General features: G+C 43.4%; 2 protein-coding genes and 1 long non-coding RNA gene across 4 annotated transcripts; 1 reads left to right on the top strand and 2 right to left on the bottom strand.

Annotated features, from left to right (window-relative positions):
* Positions 1 to 731: 731 nt before the first annotated feature.
* RBM8A (RNA binding motif protein 8A) lies at positions 732 to 2,481 on the bottom strand. Of its 2 annotated transcripts, none has more exons than XM_058695577.1 (6): positions 2,339 to 2,481; positions 2,003 to 2,062; positions 1,800 to 1,877; positions 1,479 to 1,615; positions 1,052 to 1,188; positions 732 to 950 (listed from the first exon to the last, which is right to left on the bottom strand). In XM_058695577.1, the coding sequence occupies exons 1-6, from the start codon at positions 2,403 to 2,405 to the stop codon at positions 905 to 907; spliced, it is 525 nt and encodes a 174-aa protein (XP_058551560.1). In that variant the 5' UTR covers positions 2,406 to 2,481; the 3' UTR covers positions 732 to 904. The 2 variants fall into 2 exon arrangements, with proteins under 2 accessions (XP_058551560.1, XP_058551570.1); XM_058695587.1 differs by having other exon boundaries at positions 1,800 to 1,874.
* Positions 2,482 to 5,362: 2,881 nt separating this feature from the next.
* Positions 5,363 to 25,548, bottom strand: LIX1L (limb and CNS expressed 1 like). Its single transcript, XM_058695472.1, has 6 exons — positions 25,159 to 25,548; positions 15,598 to 15,761; positions 12,717 to 12,857; positions 8,259 to 8,354; positions 7,879 to 7,956; positions 5,363 to 7,540 (listed from the first exon to the last, which is right to left on the bottom strand). The coding sequence occupies exons 1-6, from the start codon at positions 25,448 to 25,450 to the stop codon at positions 7,298 to 7,300; spliced, it is 1,014 nt and encodes a 337-aa protein (XP_058551455.1). The 5' UTR covers positions 25,451 to 25,548; the 3' UTR covers positions 5,363 to 7,297.
* LOC131492049 (uncharacterized) lies at positions 9,415 to 16,955 on the top strand. The gene is made up of 3 exons (XR_009251815.1): positions 9,415 to 9,897; positions 14,161 to 14,247; positions 16,644 to 16,955. It is a non-coding gene; the product is annotated as an uncharacterized LOC131492049 (long non-coding RNA).
* Positions 25,549 to 26,515: the final 967 nt, after the last annotated feature.

Genomic DNA, 26,515 nt, shown 5'->3' with positions numbered 1-26,515 from the left:
AAGCTGAGGGGTTCTGAAATTGCATATATTTTCTAAATTCCCAACCCCTGCCAGTGAATTTGCCCTCCACTGCTCCTTAGACAATTGTTCCCATGTTCGTCTGCAGGCCCTGGGACTGGCCCTAGTTGTCTTGCTGACGTTTGTCCTCTGTTGGGACACCTTATTACCTGCTAGAACTGTGGTACTGGTTCTCCCCCAACATGCTAACTGAAGTCCCTCCCAGCCTCAGCCACATCCTTTTCCTTTTTGGCCTCTTCAGTGTTCCTCTGGATCCTCACCTCTATGGAGCCTTTACCCTTGGCTGCTGAAGGCACCAAGAACACAGTAGAGACTCCTCCAGGGAAAAAGGCTCTGAGAGAATGCCCCAACAGGAGATTCAAGCCCTTAGACAGCTGGAAGTACAAACAAATGTGGCAGCAAGGACAGAAGAAACAAAAGAGACATTCCTGTAACATCCATCTGCCCAGGACAGAGCATACAGAAACAGAACAATTATTCTTTAATATCACAAGAACACCTCACTTCTGCCCGTGCTCTCTTAGCTTCCAAGAAAAAGAAATACCGAGCAGTGTTCTCTACTCTGACCCTAGCTGAAACTTGAAGACTATATCTAATGTAAAAAATCACACAGAATCGAGTCCCTAGAAGTATCTCCACAGTGACCCATACTGCCTTACCGTAAATAGTGCTTCAGAGCTTGCAATGTTAGAACAGAAAAGTAATTTTAAATGTACAAAACAAAAATGGGACATTTATTCATAACTCAAAAAAAACCCACAACCCACTAAGCAAGTAGAGTGAGAGTTAAATATAAACACGGGGAGTTCCACCCCAACCCTACTTCTCCAAGGCTGTATGGTCACAAGGAATCTCTGGAGAGAACATCTGGACAAGAGAGGACCAGTCAGCGCCGCCTCCGGTCTGGACTCCTGCTGCGTCTTCGGCCACCTCTAGGGAAAAGGAAGAGTCCATCAGAGGAACATAATTCTATGTCCTTACTCTGTTTTGCTCATGTTCCCTTCACCAAGATAGTTTGCCCTCTCCACTTTACCTCCTCTTGCCCTTGGGTGGACCCCGAACAAAACACCAGTCCACACTGATCGGCTGTCCCATCAGATCCTGGCCATTGAGTCCCTCCATAGCAGCCTGGGCCTCCTTGTATGTTTCATACTCAACTAGAGTATACCCCTAGGACAAGTGAAAAAACAGAGATCAAAGCCTTCATATTCCACCAAATACCACTATTTTATTCCTCAAATCTAGGCTCATACTCAAATAGAAAAATATATAAACTTTAAACAATGAATGTACACCATATAACTGTACTGTACAAAATGTCTGTTTCTATCTGTCTCTTTTCTGTGTCTAACAAAACCAATTGCCAACCTCATTTTATTTCTTGGCCAATCACAATGGACAACTACCAATGCTGTCAGAGGTTATGGGGGAAGAGAACAACAGATTGTTATTTAGGATACCTTCAGGTATCCTGTACGCCGGTCCAAGTTGAGGTGGATGTTTTTTATTTCTCCATACTCTGCAAATTTGTCATGGATGTCTTCTTCAGTGGCTTCCTCGTGTACTCCAGTGACAAACAGAATCCAGCCTTCAACAGCTGTTGGGGAAGGGAGGGAGAGTGAGCACACCAGAGAAAAACTTCAAGCAAGATCACAACAGTGGAGTGAGTGCGGATTTCAGAGATTGGTTAAGCTATCTCTGACTCCATTCCTACTTGGTTTTATTTCACTGGTCCATAATTCACTACAAACACAGAGCCCTACAGGCTACATTTCACTTACAGCGCTGTGGTCCGGGTTCATCACCATCCTGCTCCACGCTGTCATAATCCTCACGCATCCGCGCTCGAGACCCTTCTTCTATAAGGAACATACAGGAGATCACCGGAAATCTCTTCTCCCACTGTTCCCCATGAGTCCGAATGGGGACCCCGAAACTCGTAGCTGTCGCCACTCTAAACCCATTTTCCCGACACAACACTCACCGGAGCCAAAGCCGCGGCCCTTCCGTTTCTTCGCCTTTTCTTTCAGCTTGTGGATGCTCTCTGGAGCCCCAGAAGTGAAAGAATGAATAACAAAGATAACAGTTACTTATAACAATAGTCTGTCTCCGAAAACATCATCTGAAGGCAGTCCCACCACCTCCAGTCCCATTCCCTTCCCGGTCCCTCCCCTATTCCTCCCGAAGGGGGCGCAGTCTCTAATCCAACCGAAACCTGGTTCCCCGACTCCCATCCTCCCTGCCGGGCAGAAATTGTTTTCCTATTACATCCTTCTCTCGCACCTTCCCCGCTTCCCGCAGCAGCCTCCACTGTCCTCACCGTCCCCATCCTCATCCATGGCGAAATCCTCGCCCCCGGCCTCATGAAGATCCAGCACGTCCGCCATCTTGCCTCCCTTCTTACTCTCGTCCGTGCCGCTCAGGCACTAGGCACCTCGGGAAACTGTCGCGGAGGGGAAAGGTCGCTAGTCAAGTTGACCAATCAAAAGCTAAGCCTAAGTCCCGCCCCCGGCGCAGCGAAAATACGCAATGGAGGCGGGCCTTGTTCGGGAAGATGCCGGAAGTGTTCCTGTAGCCATCTTGAGCAAGTGGTCAGCTGAACAGAGTGGCACTGTAAGGGACAAGCTAACGGGTGGCTGCAGGCCCTATTAAGTAGGTCAGCCGAGGAGAAATACTACTGCCAGCGAAGCACAGCCGAATTTCTTTATTAGAGGATTGTGTACCGTCTCCTTGGACTCCGTACCAAATGGAAGTTTGAAGAACGTTTTTTCTCTCAAAACTTCTAGACCTGTATCCTGCTCTGAAGAGCAGCTGGATCTGTGATGGAAACATTTTAAAAATAGTTCAGTCCATAATGCTGGGTACTGAAGCTGTTTCTGGCTCGTACTGCAGCACCGAATTTCTCTTAACACTAACAGACCTGGTTGTCCGGGAACTAGCATTGGTGACACGGGTGTCAACTTCTTAAAAATTTTTTTGTTGTTATAATTTTTTAAAGATAAACTCTCAAACTCTTCCCACCACCTCTGGGGATTAAAAAACAAAACAAAATCATGGCTTTCAACAAAATGGGGGCTTTAACCTCTTTGGGAATGGTGCGTGTATTTCATGTTTAAAAACCTAGGCGTTGAAAAAACAAACCTAGGAGTTGAGGCAAAACCCATATTGCCCCCAAATTCTGGAATCCTGATGTAAACCTTTAACAATAGTGGACTGCAGATTCATTTATTTATTAATTTTTTAATCAAGCCGTTATGTGACTTTAATATTAGAGAAAGTGTGGGCAATACAAGGCAAAATAATCTCATTATCAACAATCACTTTATAACTACATTATGAAAGTGATAATTGCTACGGCAAAGTGTAATGGCAGTACAAAGAAAGTTTCTAATAGGACTGGGAGTAAGAAGGGCTTGCATTTGAACTGGGCCTTTAAGGCTGGGTAGTTTTCCAGGCCACGCAGCTGTACTGAGAATAGGAGACACTAATCCATTCTCCACAGTAGGTAGTGTGATCCTTGAAAAAATCAGCTGGTCATATCCCTAACAAAACCCTTCCTTGACTTTTTCACTTGGGAATAAAATTTGAACCGCCTACTCTGCCTATTTACATCGACCTCCATTACCATTCTGCCTTCTTATTAAGCTCTCCCTACATTTTCCCTCAATTGTGCTGTCTCTTTCCCACCTCAGGACTTTTGCAACCTTCTGTTCCTGATGCTCTTATTCCAGCTCTTCACATGGCTCATTCAACTTCATCCTTTAGGTCTCCCTAAAATACTACTTTCTCTACTTTCCTGTCCTTCACTCTTGTTTATGTCCTTCACGGAACTAGCTTACTACCTTGTTTACTTTCTGACTCGTTTATTGTCTGAATTCCCATTAGAGTGTAATCCTTATGGCAGAGACCCTTAATTACAACGATATCCCCAAAGTTTAGACCAGTGTCTAGCTCACAGTAGACATTTGATACATGCTTATTGAATGAACAAATATCAGAATGGCAAGAAATTGTTTGCCTGATGCTGTGTGGCTAGGAAATAAAGCTAGAAGTACAGGTTAGGGCCAAAATGTATGCCATGCTAAGGATATTGAAATTTTATCCCGTAGGCAAGAATTTCTGTACTTCAAGTATTTGAGTATTCATGATTTTTCACAACTGTAAATAGCCCCCATGCTGTTTCTTGATTAGTGTTTCTCCTTATGTAGACTGACTTTTTAATTAAACAAATTTGCGCTAAATTTAAATATCACTGCCATAAATGTAAAATCTGTATTTTTTTCTACTACAGTTTCAGATTAAAATATAAGTAAAAATGAAAAATGTTTGCCCCTCTACCACCTAAAATCATCTCAGGTAATACCAAGGGTTCCCATATAAAACTTCGGGGAATGCTGTTAAGGACAAGGATAGCTAAGTGATGGTTTAAGCAAGGTAGTGGTGCACTCCTAAGTATTTTAGAAAGAAATCTGACAGTAGTTGAGAGGATGTTAAGAATGAAGGCAGAGGCTGGTAAGGAAGCTATTGCAGTGGTCCAGCCCAGAGATGATAAAGGACTGAACTAAGGCAGTGGATATAGACAAGACAGATTAGGAAGTTTATATAGGAGGTAAACTCAACAGTAAGTGACTGATTAGATCATGGTAAGGAATGGACCTAAGGTTCTAATTTAAGTAACTGGGTAGATAATAATCCTAATAACAGATTTGGGGAGTCAAAGAAGAGCATGTATGAAATGGCTTTTATTTTGAATATGTGACTTCAGAGAGCTTGTGTCATAAATTCAGGTGGTGAGGGGCACCTGGGTGGCTCAGTCGGTTGAGCGACCGACTTCAGCTTAGGTCATGATCTCACTGCTTGTGAGTTCAAGCTCCACATGCAGCTCTGTGCTGACAGCTCAGAGCCTGGAGCCTGCTTCGGATTCTGTGTCTCCCTCTCTCTCTGCCCCTCCTCTGCTTGCTCTCTCTCTCTCTTTCAAAAATAAATAAACATTTAAACATTTTTAAAAATAAGATAAATTCAGTTGGTGATGTCATGGAAATATAGATGTAAAAGCTCAAAAGGGTGAAAGAGATTGAGAATGGTGTATAAGATAGAGTTGAAGTCACCATGGTGAGTGAGTTCGCTAGTGGAAATGGGTAGAGCTTGAAGAGAAAGGGTCAGTGACAAAATCCAGGTTCCTCAAATGTCTGAAGGGGAAGCAGAATGCCTTCCCCCAACAGTACAATCTTATTTCTGCCACCCAAAAAATACTAATCAAAATTATCTTTTAGTCTGTTTATAAAAGAAAGGGTCGTTTTAGAGCTCCTCTGATACATATGTCTTAAGAAAGAGTCAATCTGGCTCACTAGACAAAAATCTATTTTTAATTGTATAAAATTATACATATAAAATACATAGAAAGTAGTAAAAAGATAAGTAAAATCTTTAACAATGAAAGTGGACAGATCAGGGAACAATTTTTCTCTAGTTCTTTGGGATCTAACTGGTTGTTACTTGAGACAAATAATCCAGGAGGTGCAAAGGAGAAGTTCTTCCCACAACTCACACCCCTTCACACTTCTCAGAGAAAGGAGCATAGGAGAAATGAGGGTTTATGATGTCTGGATTATAAATATCAAAAACTGGGTAGACATACCTGTTATTTAACATAGGAGCCTCTACTCCTACCCTACATGTGCTTCGTCGTGTACAGAGATGGGACTTGGAGAATTCCAGGAGGTCCCTTTCAAGCACTAAAACAGTTGCTAGATTCCTTACCACTGATCCCATATGTACTGATCACCAAGATGATTTCAAAAGCAAAAAAGCTGATTTTCATCTTATCCCTGTCTGATCCAAAAGAGCAAATTGTGGCCTATTTCCTAACCTATTTCTAAAAACAAAGTGTATAATCATAGAATGGAAAGTCCAATTTTGCAGAAACAGGAAACATCCCAAGCACATTTTAGAAAGTGCACTGAACTATAATATAGTATAAAGGAGTTTATAGAAACAAAGGGAAAACACATCTTTGAGAGACCTATAAAAAATTCTCCCAAAGAGGAATGCTTTAGCTGTACTCCAGATATTTCTCCCCTATTTCACCCAGGAGAGAGATTGGGGGTGGGAGGCAGAGGGTCTTAAAAACACAGTTGATCATGTAGTCTCTTTTCCCTCCTGCAGTCTCCCCAGGGTTCCAATTAGGAAGTGCCATAATGCCAGTCGCAACTAACTTTCTTGATCAACTCTTGCTCTAATAACCAACGTGGAAGAAGAGGAAAGAAAAGAGAGAAAACAACTGTGAATCTATGGACATCAAAGGTAGCAAACAGCAGCAACTTTGTGGGAGAGAGAGGAACACGGCCCTCACCAAAGAGGACAAATAATGTTTCCAAAGAGCAACATGAAGGGAAGAGACAGAGTTGGGAAATATGTTTTCCCTCCTACCCATTTCTGCAGACAGGAAGGTTTAAACACAGGGCTCAGTGAAGCTGGGTGAGCAGAGAGGAGTGAAGAGGGAATATTGGAAGAGGCTTCAATGCTGATCCCTTCTGGAGCAAGAACACACCCGGGAAGCTGGTATGGTATCTATGCCCCAGAAGCAACTTAGGTGATAAACACCTAGTTTTGTGTTTATAATTCCTCTCTTCTTCCTGGGAAGTTTCTCAGGAATAATTTGAACAATGAGAAAGCAGCTGTCTACTTCCTTCCAAATTAATAAAGGAAGTCTCAAAATGAAGTACCGCTTGGAGGCAGAGGAGGAGTAAGGGAGTGGCGGGAAGCGGTCGGTGGGGAGTCTAGGCAAGGAAATGTCTAGTCACTGGAGGAACAGCTCAGTACTAAGTAGGCCTAACTCAAGATAAACTCAAGCCAAAGCCTTGATACTCTACCCTGTTTGGAGTCCAAGAGAAAGCAGGAATGAGGTTGAGGGTGAGGGTGGGGCACACAGACCTTATTCAAACTCCCTGTTAGATTATAAGAACACTTTGTCAATCATTTTGTGCTATTGAAATGACTACACAGAGCTGGGAGTATAAGCACCAACAAAGCTCTGAAGACAGCCTGCTCTTTTTACAAAGTGGAATGGGGATGTTTCAAAGGAAACTACATCCAAAAACTAGAAGAAAAGGGATCTCTCAGCAAATTGGGATCTGAGTGTAGAATTTATACATATACATATATATATCTATATTTTAAAGTATAAAATTGAGAAAGTATGTACAGAAATCATACTAAGTCTTAGAAAAGACATTATCAAAAAGAGCCTGGAGAGGATGGGGAGTATGTGCATGGACGCCTAGCAGTTGGAGGAATGCATATTGCCCAACTGCCCAGCGGCCAGCAGGAGAATATCTTTCTTCTCCTTGTGGAAGCGCAGCTCCTTGCCTGCCAGCCGAGCTTCGTCCAGCTCCCGCTCAGTAGAGGCCAGCTCTCTAGACAGTGCCCCTGGCACACTCTGCTCCCGGCTCACCCAGTCCAATGCCATTTGATGGCGAATATCATCATCCAGGGCCCGGTGTGAATAATGAGCCAACACTTCCTGCAAGGGGAAAGGAAAATGAAGGTTACTGACAAAGTCAAGGTTCATACCAAATGGACCCAATGGGATGAGGAACTCTTAGCCTTGGAGTCCTAACTGAAGTCAGCACGTAAGTCCTTTAAGGAGATAACTCTTAAGGGAAACTTCCCGTGGGGGAAGCGAGGCAGGCAAAAGAGCTACAGTTAAGATCTAAATAGGAAAGATGTTAGGAATGAAGAGGGTACTTTGAGGCTTTCAGGATTCACAACCTGGTAACTATAGGCCTGCTTATGTCTAACATAACAGCCACCTCGAAATAGTCCTTCTGCAAGACTCCTCTCACAGACAGGGTCTCTTACCTGCCGAGAGCACTGTCTCTCCCTCATGGCCTTAAGGCTGCCATTCCAGTGCAGCAGCTGAAAAACTGTCATTAGTTCCTGGAGGAAAAAGATATGAAGTGCCAGAACAGTGATTTATATTGAGGGTTTGCATCACAATTACATGGGGGACCTTTTACAGAATGTATTTACGTAAGCATCTCTTATACCAACTCTGATGTGCCCTTTGGGGAAGGAAGGTATTTATATATTGAAAAATATTCTAACTTTCTCTCCCTTCCCTTCCAACTGATGATCAATGAGTTAGGGATTAGAAGGAAATATACTATAATATAATATAATATAATATAATATAATATAATATAAATGCAGGTTGATCCATGTTATGAGAGCCATAGTACCTGGAACTCCAACATTGACTTGCCCTTGTTGGATTCCAGCATGAATCGGAAGGCACCAATCCCTGTGTTTGGGTTGTCAGCTTCCTCCCTGTTGCCCTGTAACAGAGGAAAGGAAAAGACAAATAGATTTTCAATCAGGATTATCACCTCAAGCAGCACTGTCCTGTAGAAATATAACACAAGCCCCCAATCTAATGTAACATTTTCTAGTTGCCACGTTAAAGTAAAAATAAACAGGTAAAATTAATGTAAATAGCATGTTTTATTTAAGCTAATATATTCAAAATATAATTTAGCTATACTTAGCATAAAAATTTTTCATGAAATTTTTACATTCTTTTTCTTATACCAGGGTTTCAAAATCTGAAGTCTCTTCCACATTTACAGCACATCTCGATTCATACTAGCCACATATCAGGTGTTTAACAGCTACATGTGGCTGGTGGCTATTCTGCTGGTCAGCATAGACCTAGAAGACTCCAAAGTCATCACACATATTAACTCAAGTGACAGAGGTCAATCTGATTTTCCCTATCTTACAAAGAGGGAACACTGAAACATAGAGAAGAACCCCGATTTAGCCAAAATAACAGAGTGAGTCCAACACACAGGATTGGACTAGCCTAGAGGATAATTGGGCAAATGCATTTTCAAGGGAAACAGTAGGAGCCATAAAGCATAGTAAATTCTGGGTAGCAGTTTGGCCTCTTAGACATTTGGCTTGTGTGTTCTAGTGGTTACATGACCCTGTGGGGATAGAACTAAGATTCATTGCCTGTGCAAACAATACGGTATAGACTGGATCTCCTACTAATCTTGAGGCCTTGGGGAAGTCATTTAACCTCTCTGTTCCTGTTTCCTCATCTGTAAAATGGGAATGATCACAGATCTATCTCCTAAGATTGTTTTGAGAATTAAATAAGAAATTATTTAAAAAGGGATAAATGTGGTTTTAAAACTCCAATTATATAAAATGTGGTACATTATTATACTAGACTTGGTATCCAGTTACACAATCCAAATCCATTCTGGTACTGGCTTTGGTTTAGTGGTACTCGATGGCGGTTTAATATTTCTGGGGATAATTCCAGACCCTGGGGCTGGCTGGGACTTCCAAAATAAGGGCAGCTGCTTTTTTTTTTTTTTTTTTTTTTTTTTTTTTTTGGTGACCTTTTTGTCAGCCTGATCTAGGAAAATAAAACCAGGAGACTTCTGGGAACACAGGGACCCAACTTTCTCCTTCTGCTTCCTGACAAGTTGCCTGATCTTTCTAGCCCATTCTGCACCACCATCCCTGCTCCACGCCTCCCAAGATTCTGCTCTCTTTGAGAAAGGGGACTAGGTAGAAGTGAGGAGCCAATCAAGTTATATCCAAATTCAGTTTATTATGGGACACTTCTCCATGGGGCTGTACTGTATATGTATTAGAATAATTCCATGCGCTTGGTAAATATATCATTATGTGCTGGCTTATTTGTTTTCACTCTGCTAGAATCAACAAGAAGTCACACAAGATCAACCCATATTATTTTGTGGCTTATGAGAAGCAACATGCCAACCAGTAGTTAATCTTCATGGTGAAGCAAAGAACACAAAATTTGGATTTAAAAAAGAAAAGCTACAGAGAGGAAGGAAAAAGGTAACCTTCACTATTAGCATTTAGGGCCCTGAAGCAATTAACCTGTTTCATGGTTGCCTATAATCATTCAATATGGTACCTTATTCAGTACCTCCAGAGTTTTCCATGATATAGTACATAGAAAGTAATGATTATCTCTGTACAGCCAACTGGGGTATACAGAAGAAGCTGCGGGCAGAGGAGCCCATCTATCCCAGTCCTTGCTCTGGGACAGAGCATGAGCAGCGGAGGGGCAGAGAAAGAGAGGGAGACACAGAATCTGAAGCAGGCTCCAGGCTCTGAACTGTCAGCACGGAGCCCGAGGCGGGGCTTGAACTCACAAGCCATGAGATCATGACCTGAGCCGAAGTCAGACCCCCAACTGACTGAGCCACCCAGGTGCCCTGAAATCAATGTGATTTGGAGTATGGCGATTCCATTGGGAAATTAATGAGCAATCTATTAAATTCTCAGTTTTGAGGGGTTAGGCAAATATAAATATTGGCAGAGAATAAAAACAATTTGTTTCCTAAACACTTTGTAGTAGACACTGCTGGTGACCTAGCCGACATCTGTTTCCTTCTTCCTTTACTATAGAACCTTAATCTTGTTCTACTACCTACCATCTCCCATGCATCTCCCTCAGGGAAGAGTGATTTTATCCTCTAATTTCAGTGGGTAAATCCTAACCCATTTTGCTTGTAATTGGTTTTAAGGTGGGAATTCTGGCCATTAGGAAGTAGAAGGGAGGTCTACTGGCGGGTTTCTGGGAGAAGATTCCTTACTACTAAAGAGGTACTAAAAGAAGGTCTCAGGGCACCTGACTGGCTCAGTTGGTAGAGCATGCAACTCAATCTCAGGGTCTTGAGTTCAAGCCCCACATTGGGTGTGGAGCCTACCTACTTAAGAAAGAAAGAAAGAAAGATGGTGTCTTTCTGTCTTTGAATATGGTTATATCTGTATTTAATATCTGAAATTCTGTAGTCATCTTGCACCCTTGCATCTGAAGGGAGCCAGCCAAGGACAAAGACAGTATCTAGAGGATGGCTGAATGGAGAGATGGAAAGAATTTGGCTAGTAGATGATGACATTCTTGCCATGGAATCAACCAGCCCTGAAATCTTCTCTACTTCTGGACTTCCTGTCATGTTAGAGAGTAAATTTCCTTTCTTGGTGTATTCCCTTAAGTCAGTTTGAAGTAAGATTTTTCTATTATTTGCATCCAAAGGCATCAAAACAGGTAACACGTGCTTAGTGCTTAAATATATTCTCTTCTATCCAGTAATCCTACAGGTATAATTGTTACAGATGAGGAAATTGAGACTTAGATTAAGTAACTTGCTCAAAGCCACATAGCTAGTAGAACCATAATTTCAAAACGATGAACTCAGAGTCCATGCTTATAAGCATTGCTTTCTATAATCCAAACCAGTGTTTCACTTTATAATATATTAGGTGACTTAAGAGTGATAAATGTACTTTCTTAATTTAATTGGCTTTGATCAATATAAAAAATTGTTTTTATTCCTTGTAGATACTTCTGACCAGGGCAAAGAGAAATGGGAGGAAATCAGATGGGTAACAGAGGGAAACCAACTTATTATCTAAAGTGTTCAACACTAGGGGCGCCTGGGTGGCGCAGTCGGTTAAGCGTCCGACTTCAGCCAGGTCACGATCTCGCGGTCCGTGAGTTCGAGCCCCGCATCAGGCTCTGGGCTGATGGCTCGGAGCCTGGAGCCTGTTTCCGATTCTGTGTCTCCCTCTCTCTGTGCCCCTCCCCCGTTCATGCTCTGTCTCTCTCTGTCCCAAAAATAAATAAAAAAACGTTGAAAAAAAAATTAAAAAAAAAAAAAAAAATAAAGTGTTCAACACTAATAAATACACAAACAGATAACTGAAGTGGTTTAGTATATGTAATTACATCTTAACTTCAAAGAGAACAGAAACAGAAAATTGGTCAGACTTTCACCCTATCACCCTATCAGTGAACTTGCGGGAAGGAAGAGAGAAGGCAGTGTTCATTTCCAGGATGCACCCCTAAGCTAGAAAATTCTGAGTCGACTTGGGTTCCAGTCTTGGCTCTACCACTTTCTAGCTACATCCCTTCAGGCAAAATTTCACTTCTATGTTTTTAGTTTCCTTATCTGTAAAACAGGGGTGCTAATAGTTCTTATATCTCAGAGCATTATGGTGATGATCAAATGACATAAAATACACATAAATCCCCTGGAACAGTCCCTGACACAAAGTAAATACTCAATTAGGATTAGCTGTGATTATCATCATCATCATCATCATCATCATCATCATTTGAAGGAATATTCTTTTGAAAGAGAGTAAAAAAATTACCCACCCCATTCATGGAAAGGAAAAAAATAAAAACTAAGACACTGTATTATAAAGTGTTCTTTATTAATAGGAGAGGTCACGGAGATGAATGGCAATAAGAAAAGTCATAAAAATTAAAAAAAAAAAAAAAAAAAGAACAGTGAAGTAAGAAGGGAGTAAGGTCTTAAACCAAAATTGGGAAAAGCAAAATTCAAGCTCAGGTTTTATTTTGAAATATCTCTAAAATGCCACAAATCTTGAATTAAAGGTTTCTAGATACCAAAGAGATACAATGAAAGAGGCAAAATACCAACAAAAACAAACATACACATAGAATCAGTGATTGAGACATAGGGAGCATGTAATATGCAAGATCGGCAGAAAATAAATTCCTGTCTATACAGGAAAGAAAACAAGAAATCCCGCTCTGATTCCCAGTGATTTACAAGACTTCCCAGCCAGCCAGTTCTCCCATCCCCCACTTTCTTTTCTTTGAACTCCCTGTAACTTACATTGAAAGATGCCAGGGCCTCAGAGACACTCTTCTCAATGAACTCATCAGTGATTCTTCGGGAAGGGTGTTCATTAAACACAGAATTCATCAGTGCAATCTTTGCAGCACTCCGCCGGGCCTCAGCTTTTGTGGGGCAAAACTAGGCAGGACAGAGAGAGAGAAAATATGTATATATGTGTGTCTGAAAGAGAAAGGAAGGAACAGTGGGAGGGAAACATTAGGATAGAAGACACTTGGGTAGTCTTTGGAAAAATCAGTTTGTACAGTATACCCTCCAAAGTTTGTTTTGTAAAATGGTTGAGGCATTTGGAAACATAATTTTGATTCAACATCCTGAAGTCATTAAGGAACTGGAGACGGCTATAGCTCATACCAAATTGAATGCAGAATGAGGAAGGCTGCTGAAGTCAGCATATAACCACTGGATATAAAAAATACGCCCGTTTCAACTGTCAACAGAATTAATTACTCAAAAGCCAGAATCTGGCCAGCCTGTTAGAAATTTGTATCTTGCTCTCCTGTTCTATGCACAGGCAAGATTTCTTTTCATCCCTCTAGATAAGCTAGGAGTAGAATAGGTCTTCTCTAGGTTGCTTCTGCAGAGGAGGCCTCTAGTCTCTACCAGAAGCACCCATCCAGGATTCTTGGACTTCACTTTTCGCTGTGAGCAGGCAGTTCCCCCACTAATGCAGTGAGTCAATGAGCTATCCCTGAGCAGAGCCCAAGGTCTGAAGAAGGAATGTGTAGTCTTTTTCCCCCCAGGGGAAGCAAGGAGGAGAGGGGTAGCAAGGAGAAGGAAAGCTGACCTGAACAAAGCAAGAAAATATTAAAAGTTAATTCATGTTTTTTACATTGTCTCCAACATAGATATCATAGACCAAGCCTGATTTTCAGAAGTCTTAAATCACTCAACCTCAAATCCCCATAGTATTTATTTATATAATTCATCATCACTGGCTGCCTCAAAGGCCTGTGTCTCCTGTCATTTATGATTAGGGTCAGAGGAAAGGAAGAAAGTAATGTTATGGCTTTTAAAAGTAGACCAGGATATGTTCACTACTTAACCACCTTAATATCAATAACTCCCGATTTTCTTTTTTTTTTTTTTTTTAATTTTTTTTTTCAACATTTTTTATTTATTTTTGGGACAGAGAGAGACAGAGCATGAACGGGGGAGGGGCAGAGAGAGAGGGAGACACAGAATCGGAAACAGGCTCCAGGCTCCGAGCCATCGGCCCAGAGCCTGACGCGGGGCTCGAACTCACGGACTGCGAGATCGTGACCTGGCTGAAGTCGGACGCTTAACCGACTGCGCCACCCAGGCGCCCCAACTCCCGATTTTCTTTAGCTGACAGGTGTCTCTGAGACAGAATATGGAGCTTGGTACATTAACCCTGAGTTGTCTTCTGCAATTTCTCCATTCCTACTTCTCTGTTCACTAGGCTGCTGCTCATTCTATAGTATGGTATTGTTCCTGAAAGGTCATCCATCCATGAAGAAAACCACCAGGAGAAATTTCACCTGCCAAAGTGGGTATAGAAGACACAAGCTAAAACAGGCCAAGATAGATAGTAGTGTTCTTTGGGGGGAAATAACAGAAATCAAATGACTGTAATGATCCAATTATGGGCATCACCATAAAATTATCAAATCTTTATTCAACAATAAGATGAGGTGAGAGAAGGAAGGGGAGATCTTATTCTCTAGGAGACAAAGAAGAAACATTAGTCGTCCTGAGCATATATTTATTTCTCTGAAATTGTTGGGGTTCTGAGGGGAAAAAAATTAGTCACCTTATTTGAAATGAAGCCTCTTCAGGACTTTTCTGTTTGAGGCAGGAACTGAACTGCAATGGCCCTGTTTCATGCCACAGATTTATTAAATGTCTACTCTTTGCTGTGTGCTGAGTGGGTGGTAAAGATCTAAAACTGACTGAGAAAGAAGACAGACATAATCTCTACCTCCATGGAGCATAATCCACTAGGTGAAATAATTATGATATGTCATGATAAGTAACATGATAAGGGAAGTTCAAGGTGGCACATAGCAGGGGTTATACCTTTGTCTAAGGGTTATACAAGCCTTAGAAACAGAACAAAATGTCTATTATCTTCTCTAAATTCCTATTCAGACTCTATATTGACATCTCAGAAGGCTACCTTCCTATGGTCGATGTAAAAAATCCATCTTTGATGATAACATTCACACTAGTCAAATTTCTTCTTACCCTATAATAACAACCAGTCTTCATCATCATATATCACAGCTCTTTCGTATAATTGTAGAATGCTAGCACTAGAAAGATTTTAGAAATAATCTAACCTATCTCCTTCATCTTATAGATGGGGAAACTGAGGCCCAGATAATTTACCTGACTTGCCTGCTGGCGGCGGGGGGTGGGGGGGGGCAGGGGGGATGAGAATTTGGATCTTCTAATTCTTAGATGAATACTATTTACACCATACATAGTCCCTCCACTTTGGCCTCTTAAAGAACACAAACATTGCTTTCTTGAGTAATTTGCCTATGAAAAAGTACTGGGGATAAGGAATATTACTCTGTGTTCTCAAAAAGAGATGGCAGGAAGTTGGACAGATTAGAACATGGGGCAGGTGCTGGTAGTCTGGATATACTAAGGGCGTATTCATAACTGCTCAAATTCAAAGTGGGTGTGAGTTTTTGTAGGCTGAAAGAAAAGCCACTGAGGTTCTTTTGTGGTTAAATGAGCCTCAGATGCTGATCAGAATGATCTGCCCAGAAATGGTTTCAGGTCCTCAAATATGTGATTTCTGACAGAGATTTAATGGCCAAAGTGATGGAGAAAACCACCGCTAGCACCTAAGCATTTCTCCTTGCTACTGCCACCTTGGAACTCTTACCTGGAAGCTCCCAAAGCAACTTCCCCCGGGCAGAGTGACGTAGCAGACATAAGGAGGGCTGTTGGAGGGAACCATTTCATAAACCACCAGAGCCCCGTTCTTCAAGTCTGCCCCACGGGACTGCTTCATCTGCCAGAATTCCTGAAGTGCCTCCACCACATTCACTGCAAAAGAGAAGCAGTTAAGTTCAGCAATGAGAACACCTCAAAAGTAGTTCTGTGCTTCCATACAGTATCTGTATCCTATACTGACATGAAGGGTCTGACCTGCCCTAGCTCCTTACCGCTTAAAAGCATTTAAACTTATAAACCTAGACTCTGATTAAAGCATTTGCACAGGAAGACCAGAGGATGCCTGGCCTCCTATACCACCTCTCTAGTTCACATTTTGGTTAGTCCTAACACCAAAGCAGAATAACTTAAATATTGGAGGCAGAGTTTCCAGGTCAGCAGACCATTATCCCCACCTGATGAAGTGCAAGTAATCATTCCACAATTGGTCAGGTGGCCTAGAGTAATAAACACCAGCACGAGAAGTGCGTTTACTGAACGCTTCCTGTGTGTCATGCACTGCCTTAAGTGCTTTACCTATTTAATCACAAAAACCTTATGAGGCAGGTACTTTTATTATCCCCATTTTACAGATGAGTGCAATGAGACATAGAGAAGTTAAATGACTTGCCCAAGGATATAATAGCGAGAAAGTAGCAGAGCAAGAATTCAAACCCACGCTGTCTTGGTTCCAGAGTCAATGTTCCTAAACCTCATGTGATACTGCCACTCAAGGAAATGTGGTCCTTCTAGCCATTCTCAAACCTGTGCTTCTGGTGAGCAAACCCATAGCCAGATTCCTTTTCCATCTTGGAATTTTATATGATACACACACACACACACACACACACAGAGTGTGTGTGTGTGTGTGTGTGTGTGTGTGTGTGTGTTTGAGCATGAATTTCTCTTCTGAGGATTTCCCTAGGTTTAAGTGGTTTTTGGAGGAACTGTATATTGGGAGACTCTCCTTCACAGGTCTCTTGTGGTCCTTTCCAGCTTGCTGGGTATGCCAAGATTTCAAGGACTTGGCTGCTCTTTACTTGGGCCATTTCTCAGGATTGTGTTTGCAGCAAGAAACCCAAGGGATGAGGTAACGTCTCCCTCTGGGACAAAGAACAAGCCTGCTTACTGCCTACAATGACATGGCAGGTTCCTCCAACTCAGCATTCTTCTTCTGTAATGTGACCTATGGCCTGTGCAAGCATCCACCTGAGCCCTTCACGTCAGACTTGGGAGGCAAGGGGAACTGATGCAAACAAATCTGATGCTTATGCTACCTGTTGTATTATGAGCAATAAAGTCCTTTGTCTCTGACCCAGAAGTCTCTTGACTTCTGCCACTTCTAGCAAACAGTAGCCAGCTAATGTATTAGGGTAAAATCAAACCCCAGACTCAAGACTGTGTTCCAGAATAGTTCCCCTCATCCCCCCATACTTGGGCAAAATCATTGCACAAATATGTATGGAGTACCTACTCTGTGTTAGACTATGTGCTGGATGCTAGGCTACAATAGTGAACAAAACCATACCTGTTCCTCTTCCTTATGCAGTTTACAACCTAAAGAAGAAGTGAGAGGGGTGCCTGGGTCGCTCAGTCAGTTAAGCATCCAACTCTTGATTTCGGCTCAGGTCACGGTCTCATGATTCATGGGATCCAGCCCCACATCAGGCTCCTGACAGTGTGGAGCCTGATTGGGATCCTCTCTCTGCCCCTCCCCACCTCCCCTGCTTGTGTGCTCGCTTGCACATGCGCATGCTCTCTCTCTTAAAATAAATAAGTAAACTTAAAAAAAATTTAAAACCCCGTCCATTAAAAATAATAATAAAACAAAGAGGGAGAGGGGTGCCTGGGTGGCTCAGTCAGTTAAGCGTCTGACTTCGGCTCAGGTCATGATCTCGTGGTTTGTGAGTTCAAGCCCCATGTCAGGTTCTGTGCTGACAGCTCAGAGCCTGGAGCCTGCTTCGTATTCCGTGTCTCCTCCTCTCTCTGCCCCTCCCATGCTCATGCTCTGTCTCTCTCTGTGTCTCAATAATAAATAAACGTTAAAAAAAAAAAAAACAGGGAGAGAACGAGATTAACCAGATATCTCAAGCAAATGAAAAATCGCAACTGTGATCAGTGCTATAAAGGAGTCTGGTAGATGGGAAAGGTCATAGGGACTTCTGACCTCATGGAGAAGGCCAAAGAAAGCTACCTAGCCAAGGTGATATTTAAGTGCAGATATGAGTATGAATTCACTAGGTAAAAAGGTAAGAGAAAGAGTTCTGAACAGAAGGAATAACACACACAAAGGGTCTGTAGCAGCAGAGAAGACAGAAAATAAAGGGACCAGTGTGGCTCAAAAAGTGAGAGCAAGGGAAAGGGTCGTGCAAGATAAGATTGCAAAAGGAAGCAGGAACCAGACCAAAGTGGACCTTGCAGGCCACACTAGAGTAACGGCTTTATCTTAACAGCAGTGGGAAGCCACTGAAGGGCTTAAGACAGAAGGAAGGATGAGATCAGTTTTCCTTTGGAAAGAATCGCTTTGACTTCAGGGTTCCAGACATTTCAAGTGGCTTTAACAAAAGCCTCATAATAATAAATGATCAAATGCCTTCTTCATTATCTTCCAACATGACCACTCTCTACTCTCAGTTACAAGGACTCATTCATTCTTTTATATTGTGTTAGTTTAGGTCTGCCAAGGAGAAGACACCAAGATGGGATAAACATGCAAGAGATTTATTGGAAAGGAAGTAGGAGAAGGGAGAGGCTTCAGACCCAGATTGAAGGTCTGACACCTATGGAAGGGGGGTGGGAAAGAAGGTCTGGATATGAGAGATGCAGCTGGCAGTGCATTTCCAAGAAAGGTTTGGCCAGGCCAGAGGGAAGTCCCCAAGCCGGAGAAATCCCACATTGTACCAACATGTGCCTCAGTTAGTGCCCCTGCTGGGCTCGGTCGCTGACTGAGGGCAGCCTGCAGGATGTGTGGCCTCGGTGCACATGAGGTGATGGACACAGAGAGGACAGCAGCTTAAGGCTGCCAGTCAGTTATGCCCCTGCAGCAGGAGATATGAATAGCACATTTTCATGGTTGCCACACACACATTAGGCAGAAAGTGTGAGCACTTAATATGTACATAGCTCTCTATTCTAAGTATTAGGGACGCAAAGGTGAATAATACAAATCCCCAGCCAGCGAGGTGTCCCAAACCTAGTGGCCAGTAATAACTGGTATTTCCCTGCTCTGCAACTGAAGCAAGCACTCCCTGCACCAGCCAGAGCTTGAAAGCCGCGCAAGCTCTTTCCTAACACCCTATATTTAACTGACTTTTTAGAATGTTCATTCTTCCATTAAAAGGCAGCATTAAAAGGAAACTCTGTCTTTCCCACCCTTAGTTTTGGCAGGGGCTCTTCAGAGGTCACTGCTGCCCAGAAAGCTTAGCCATCTTTGTTCTTTCCATTGAGATCTTTTCAGCCCCAGTTCCCTCTTTGAGACAATTTAGCACAATGCGTTGGGTGACAGCTCTCCTGACATGCAAACAACAGGGAGAATATTGAAATAAAGAGAAAGGGGAGGAAACCATTGTAAACGGGAAGATCCTATGAAAAAGCATATGTCCATTCTGATATCCAGTTAAATCTCTCTTGGTACACAGTGCAGGACTAGTTTTTAACAATTATTCAAAGCCAAAGGAGATAGGGAGTCTTATGTCAGAAATGGATGAAATGGGAAATTGGGCAGAATTAAACGATCGGGAGAAAAGCAATGAGCTGTGATCTGCATTTGAAATACCTCACAGGCTCTTTGATTTTTAGAGCTGACAGGGACTTCAGAGATCATCTAGTCCAATTCAGGCCACAGAAGGGGAAATGACCTGCTTGAGGTCACACACCTGTGACAGAGCTAGAGACTGAATGTGTAAGACATCCTGATGCCAATTTGGTCCAAGACCCGGTCCATGGTTGAGTCTCATGGGAATTCACAAGCCCCCTAAAACCCACAATGAAGTCATGTATGTGTGTGTAGAGTATGTGGTGGGGGAGAGGGCGCCCATAGGTTTTATCAGATTTCCAGTGAGGAACCATGCATCTAATGGTTTACATGAGGATGCTTAAAGAACTGTGAGGTGCGAGGGTTAGCAATGACCAAGACGTACACATCTGACACCTACAACTGCTTTTTAGGAGTCACTGGAGGATGCTGGACTAAAAGAGACAAGAAAGACCAAGATAGGTACATTAAAAAAATTTTTTTTAATATTTATTCATTTTTTGAGAGAGAGAGAGAGAGAGAGAGAGAGTGAGCATGAGTGGGGGAGGGGCAGAGAGAGGGAGACACAGAATCCGAAGCAGGCTCCAGGCTCTGAGCTGTCAGCACAGAGCGTGACATGGGGCTCAAACTCACAAACCCAGGAGATCATGACCTGAGCTGAAGTCGGACGCTCAACCGACTGAGCCACCCAGGCACCCCAATAGTGAGGTATATTTAAGTGTTTGTACCATGATGTTGAACAATAACAAAAAGACTAATTTTGGTTTTGGTCCTTAGGAGATAAAATATTAATGTCGAAATGGGATGAGAGGTACAGATTGTACAACTGTCATACAGTGAAATCATTAAACCAGAGTGAAACCATTAAAACAACTCATGAAATTACATTAAAAAAATTTATATCATAAAAATAAATACAATGTTGTGGTGAGAGAGCACGAATAAATAGCTAATGGAGGGGTGCCTGGGTGGCTCATTTGGTTAAGCGATCAACTTCAGCTCAGTCATGATCTCAAGGTTAGTGAGTTTGAGCCCACATCCGGCTCTCTGCTGTCGGTGCCAAGCCCACTTTGGATCATCTGTCTCCCTCTCTTTTTGCCTCTCCTGCACGTGCACGGACACATCCTCTCTCTCTCTCTCTCTCTCTCTCTCTCTCTCTCTCTCAAAAATAAATAAACATTTTTTTAATAGGTAATACAATTGAGAGATGAATGAGAAGATTCTCCCTGATCATACAGGATGGCGAGACTAGGCTGGCCCAGCTTAATTCACATTATTTTGAAGATAGGGAAGCTAGTTAACAATATTCCATCTGATGCTTCCTATTTTCAACTTGTAGAACATGCCCCTGAATAGCCAATAGTGCATAAACTCCTTGGAAGGAAGGGATTGCAAGATGACAGTGACTTTAGGAGAGGACTATGGTAGGCTGAAAAATGCCCCCTGCTAAGATGTCCATGCTGTGATCCTTAGAACCTGTGAATGTCACCTCAGGTGGCAAAAACTTTATAGATGTGATTAAGGATCTTGAGATGGGGTGATTAACCCAGATTATCTGGGTGGACCCTAAATGCAATGACAAGGGTCCTTCGGGAAGGAGAACTGATGAAGCACAGAAGAAGAGAGGGCAGTGTGAACACAGAGGCAGACATCAGAGTGATGCTGTCACAAGCCAAGGATGCTGGCAGCCCCCGGAAGCTGGAAGAGGCAAGGTCACAGTTTCTTCCCTAGAGCCTTTGGTGGGGGTAGGGGAGCACAGACCTGCTGACATCTTGATTTTGGTCCACTGACACCGATTTTGGACTTCTCACCTCCAGAACTGTGAGAGAATACATTCCTGTTGTGTTAATCCCCCAGATGTGAAATAATTTGTTAGAACAGCTACAGGAAATCAACACAGGTCTAATCCAACATCCCCCAAATTGGAAATATCCAGCCTTTTAACTCCATAGTCACTTATCAGCAAAAAAGCTGTGGTTCTGAGGAAAAGGAATGACGACCAAACAGAAAATACCACACAAGATTCATTCGTTCAACCTAGTGGAGTAAGTAGCTGGGCAGAACGTCCAATCACGTAATATCAAGGGAGAGCAACAATTTCAAAGATACAGGTTTGAAGAGGGCAATCCAGAAGTTACAGAGCAAGGAAAGTGACTTGGTCATTCAGTCTATCATGCCAGTTTTAGAGACTGCCAGCTGTCCACATCAGAAGGGGAGTACATGCCATGAGTAAAAAGGGGCAAAGGCAATGGTAATGCTACCAATACCCATCATCTGCAGTTTTCAAAGGGTTTCCAAATGCATAATAATAGCAACCACCATTGAATCCTAACTGCGTGCTATGTGGTTTATGCTCATTACCTCATTTAATCCGCACAAAACTATCAAGGTAAGTGTTATAATACCCATTTTTCAAACAGTGAACAAGCTGGGGCACCTGGCTGGCTCAGTCAGAAGGGCAAGCAATTCTTGATCTTGGGGTTGTTAGTTTGAGCCCCACATTGGGTGTAGAGTTTATTTAAAAAATCAGATCTTGAGGGGCGCCTGGGTGGCTCAGTCTGTTGAGCATCTGACGCTTGATTTTGGCTCAGGTCACGATCTGCTCTCACAGTTAGTGGGTTTGTGTCCCGCATCCTTCCAGCTCTGCACTGACAGTGGGAAGCCTGCTTGGGATTCTCTCTCTCTCTCTCTCTCCTCCTCCCCCGCTCGTGCTCTCTCTCAAAATAAATAAATAAACTTTGATAAAAGAAAAACATCAAAAAAAAAAAAAGTGAACACGTTAAGGAACAGGCCACAGTGGCAGAACCAGGATTTAGAACCAATGTTTGCCTCACAGCTAACCCTCTTTCTGGTGCACTATCCTGCCTTATTGTACCATTAACCTTCACACATACTCTGTGAAGTGGACTGTGAGCTCCATGAAGATAGGGACTCAGTATCTGTCTTGTTCACCACAGCATCTGGTGGTCAATAAATATTTGTCCAATGAATGGAACAGATGAGGCCTAGGGAGATTAAGCAATTTATCCAAGATCACACAGCCACTGTTTGACAGGGCCAGGTTCTCTGATTCCAAACCCTGTGCACCACAAGCTGATTAAAATCCTACAGCATACTGAGTTATGTGTGTATCTTGGGTGGGGATTGAGGGTAGAGGCGGGGGGAGAGGTATAGGACAGATGGGTGAAATAACAGAAGAGTTTTGTTTTGGTTTTTGTGTTTTTAAAACAAATGCTGTGGTCCCACATGCATGCTAGTAAATCTAAAGACTGTGACTAGAAAAGGTGATCTGGGAGCAGTCGAGAAGAAGGTGAAGGATATGAATTGAAGATGATACAGTAAAGCATTGCTGGATCAGATAATGGCCTGGGCAAAGATCAAGGTGAATTATATTCAGGGGAATAGGGCCAGCCCCCAAATACCGGGCCATCAGTCACAAGGGTATGTGGGTACATACCCTATTATTATTTTTTTTTTTGCCTATTAATCGAAGCAGAATAAGTGATTCCATGTGGTGAAGGACTTCTGAGCCAAATCGGCAGAGAGTTGGCTTGCCTAAAGCTGAATTATCTGCCAAATTCTCCCAAAGTACTGGCTGGACACCCAGACTGGAAATGAGAAACTCGGGAATAATGAGGAGTGTGGTGGGAGGTAGGGAGGTTGGAAGAAGGAGTCTGAAGCCTGACTGATTGCTCTTTGTCAGTAAAATCCCCTTGCTTCTTCATCCTGTCTAAGGAAATGAAAAAGTTTTTACAGTACTCTCAGTTTAGATGCCAAACCAGAGGCTTTCCAGGTAACACCAACAAGAAAGAGGGCACACTCCTCTACAATTCTAATAAATGCCTGTAGGTTTCCAAGAAGAAGGGTTCATTTTAGGGTGATTGCCCCTATGCCCAGAGGCAAAGACCTCCCCTTGGTCTCAAAGAGACTGGAAGCAGCAGCAGGACAATAGCTGATGGCAGTTCCATCACGAGGCCCTGTTAAATCTCAGAATTAAACTAGACAAACAACTATCTCCCATCATGATGAATTTCAGAAGCACATGCATTTACATTCCCAACACCTAGCAGAGTGCCAGCCCCAGGGTAGGAGTTCAAAATGTTGAAGAACCAAAGGAAACTGATGGTAAACGTATCACTAGGCACATAGAGCAAAATGGATCTAAAAATCTGATTTCTTTGGATCTACACTGTAGAATCTTTGGATCTACACTGACAGAATCTAAGAATGGGAGAAAATGAGATGTGTTCTTTCAAGGGTATATGAACCAATAAATTTGAGGTAATACTCTCATCGTGTGTCAGGTGCAATATCTCATTTAACCCCCTAATAACCCTTGAGGAAACTGCAGCTTGGTGAGGTTAAGTCACTTCCCCCAAAACATAACTGGCAAGTGACAGAGATTTAGTTTGGGATTTAACCCACACTTGTCTGCCTCTGAAACCCGTGTAAGCTCTTTTCACTACACTTTCATAGGGAGGTGGAAAAAAGGCATTACAGTCTACAAAGAAAGCCCTGCAACCTTTCTTTGCATTATTGTTCAACTAGAAGGTTAGAGATATAGTCACTTTCGGCTGAGGCAGGATTTAACCAAGCAGAAAAAAATGATGTCTCAGAAACTCCAGACCTAAATTCTGTATCCCACACCCCTCACTATATTGTGTTACTTGTTACACTATAAATCTGGAGCTCAAACTCAGGAAATTCTGCACTGATTAAACAAAAACAACAAAGAAAATCCTCACAGTCCCTTTCTCAGAAACCCTAGAAATTAGGCATCTGTAAGATGAAGATTTCTAATGGAAATAGGGTTTCTGCCTGGCTCATTTCCACAGAATTTAACATTGAGAGAGCCAAAGCCTGGGATTTATCCTCAGTTTCTGGGAAAGGGCCAGGAAAACAGAGCCAGACAGACAGGCCAGAGTTGTGAGGCTCCGTACTTAAAAAGACACCAAAGTGAGGTACTAAGTCACAGGAGGCTGGTATGGGCTCAATGGTATGGTTCCAGATTTAAAAGCACAATTTTAAGTGACTTGTGAAGGCACTACCTAATTCCCCCAGCAATTCTGAAGCTGCACTGGAAATTTCAGGGTGAGCGGTAAGTAAGAAAATAATTCAAAAGTCAAGGTTAAGGAGATAGATGGAGGGGCACCTGGCTGGTTCAGTCATTGGAGCATGTGACTCTTGATCTGGGGGTTGTGAGTTCCAGCTCCATGCTGGGTATAGAGATGACTTAAAAAATAAAAATCTTTAAAAAGAAAGATTAAGTAGGTGGGATAAATTAATGGAGGGGGGGGCAGGAATTGCTGAGATCACAGAAGAAATGTTGAGAGGGTGAGAAATGCCTTGGATCTGAGATAAAAGATAGGATCCTACACAATGGGGACGGGTCCTCAAAGGCAAAGAGATGTTAAGGTATTAAGCTACAGGAAGAATTCCATTTCTGAAGGAGAAAAGGTTGGGAAGAAAAGAGGGTTGTTATTTGTAAAAAGGGGTCCCTGGAGAATATAGTAGTACCTCAATAAAGAGGAGGCGGGGAGAGGTGTGTATAAGTGAGAGAGAGAGAGAGAGAGAGAGAGAGAGAGAGAGAGTGTGTGTGTGTGTGTGTGTGTGTGTGTGTGTGTGTAGCCCAGAAGGAAACTCCCCAAAAGGAAATGCATGTGAGGGCTCTGCGCCAGGAAAAGCGATCCAGAGGACTATGGGAGCAAGGCTCCTCTACAGAGGGTGTCCCGCAGGAGGCCAGAGCCGCAGACTCACCTCGGCCATAGCCCTGCGTGTGCTTGGCGAAGCTCCTCACCACGGCCTCCACGGCCTCCCGCAGCACGGCGGGGCTGCCGGCGGAGCCCGGGGGCAGCGGCAGCCCCGGGGCCCCGGACAGGAGCAGGGGCGGCGGGGGCGGCGCGGGGGGCGGCGGTGCGGGCGGGGGGCCTGCCGGGGGTGTGGCGGTGGCAGCCGCGGCCCCAGTCACTCCGGGCCGAAGCGCTCGCAGAGTGCCCCTCCCGCTGGTGCCCACTCCGGGCTGCAGCCGCTGTGCTCGCATGGTCTCCATCCCGTCCGCCGGTGGAGCAGCGGCCCCGACCCTGCCAGCCTGGCGAGCTGAAGGTCCCAGCCACCCCCCACCAGCGAGAGCCCAGGGACTGAGGCGGTGCCGCAGCCCCGCCGTCAGTCAAGCGGGGGCGGGGACGAGCCAGGTCCTCTACGAATCAGCAGAGACTGGGCGGGAGCTGGAGGGCTCCACTCCGCCATAGGCAAATTAGGGAGGAGGGCGGAGGTTCTGAGCAACCAATTGCAAAGAGACAAAGCGATACTCTTTTTAAGGGAGAAGCTTATCCTGGGCGCTTCGTTGGGAATCCTGTGGGGAGTCCTGGAAAGCAAGTCAGACCCCGGGGGCGAGGCTTGGGTGCGGGGAAGGCCCGGATGCCAGGCTGAGGAGAATTGTACGTAGACAGAGTGAGAGGATTCTTAGGGATCGTTTGTCCAACGATTTCATTTCATAGATGTAGATGAGGAAACAAGACTCAGGAGTTACTCCCCACTTCTACTTTTCCAAGATCACATACAACGGGTTGGGGAGCTAAAACAAGGAAGGACATTTAATGAGCATACACTTACTCTACGTCAGACACCATGCAATGTACTTTAAGTGCAGTGTCTTACTTAATCACAATGACTAACTAGAGTTTATTATTTTACAGATAAGGCAACGGACACTCAGAGAGGCTAGATACATTGCCCAAAATTAAAGCTAGGAGATGGCAAAGAGGGATTCAAACATCGGTCTTCTGATTCCCAATACTTTGATCTTTTAGTTATACCACACATCGTTAGGTAATTTTCTGACTTCACCTATGCTAAGTTGGGAGAAACAGTAAGGAAGAGTGGAATGGGCCGCTCCCTTAACCTCCCATTAGAGCGAGGAAGAACTGGAAGATATGCAGAAATCAGAAAACCAAGAAGTCTAAGGGGACAGATTAAGACAATTACCCTTGTTCATGACCTGTCAGGCTGGGTTCCTCTGATTACTCTTACACACACACACACACACACACACACACACACACACACACACACACACTACACATCCTTTGTCAGTAGACCATCATGCCATTTTTAC

The sequence above is a fragment of the Neofelis nebulosa genome, chromosome 2, assembly GCF_028018385.1.
Source record: "Neofelis nebulosa isolate mNeoNeb1 chromosome 2, mNeoNeb1.pri, whole genome shotgun sequence".
Taxonomy (NCBI): Eukaryota; Metazoa; Chordata; class Mammalia; order Carnivora; family Felidae; genus Neofelis; species Neofelis nebulosa.
This window is presented reverse-complemented; position numbering and strand designations above follow the sequence as displayed.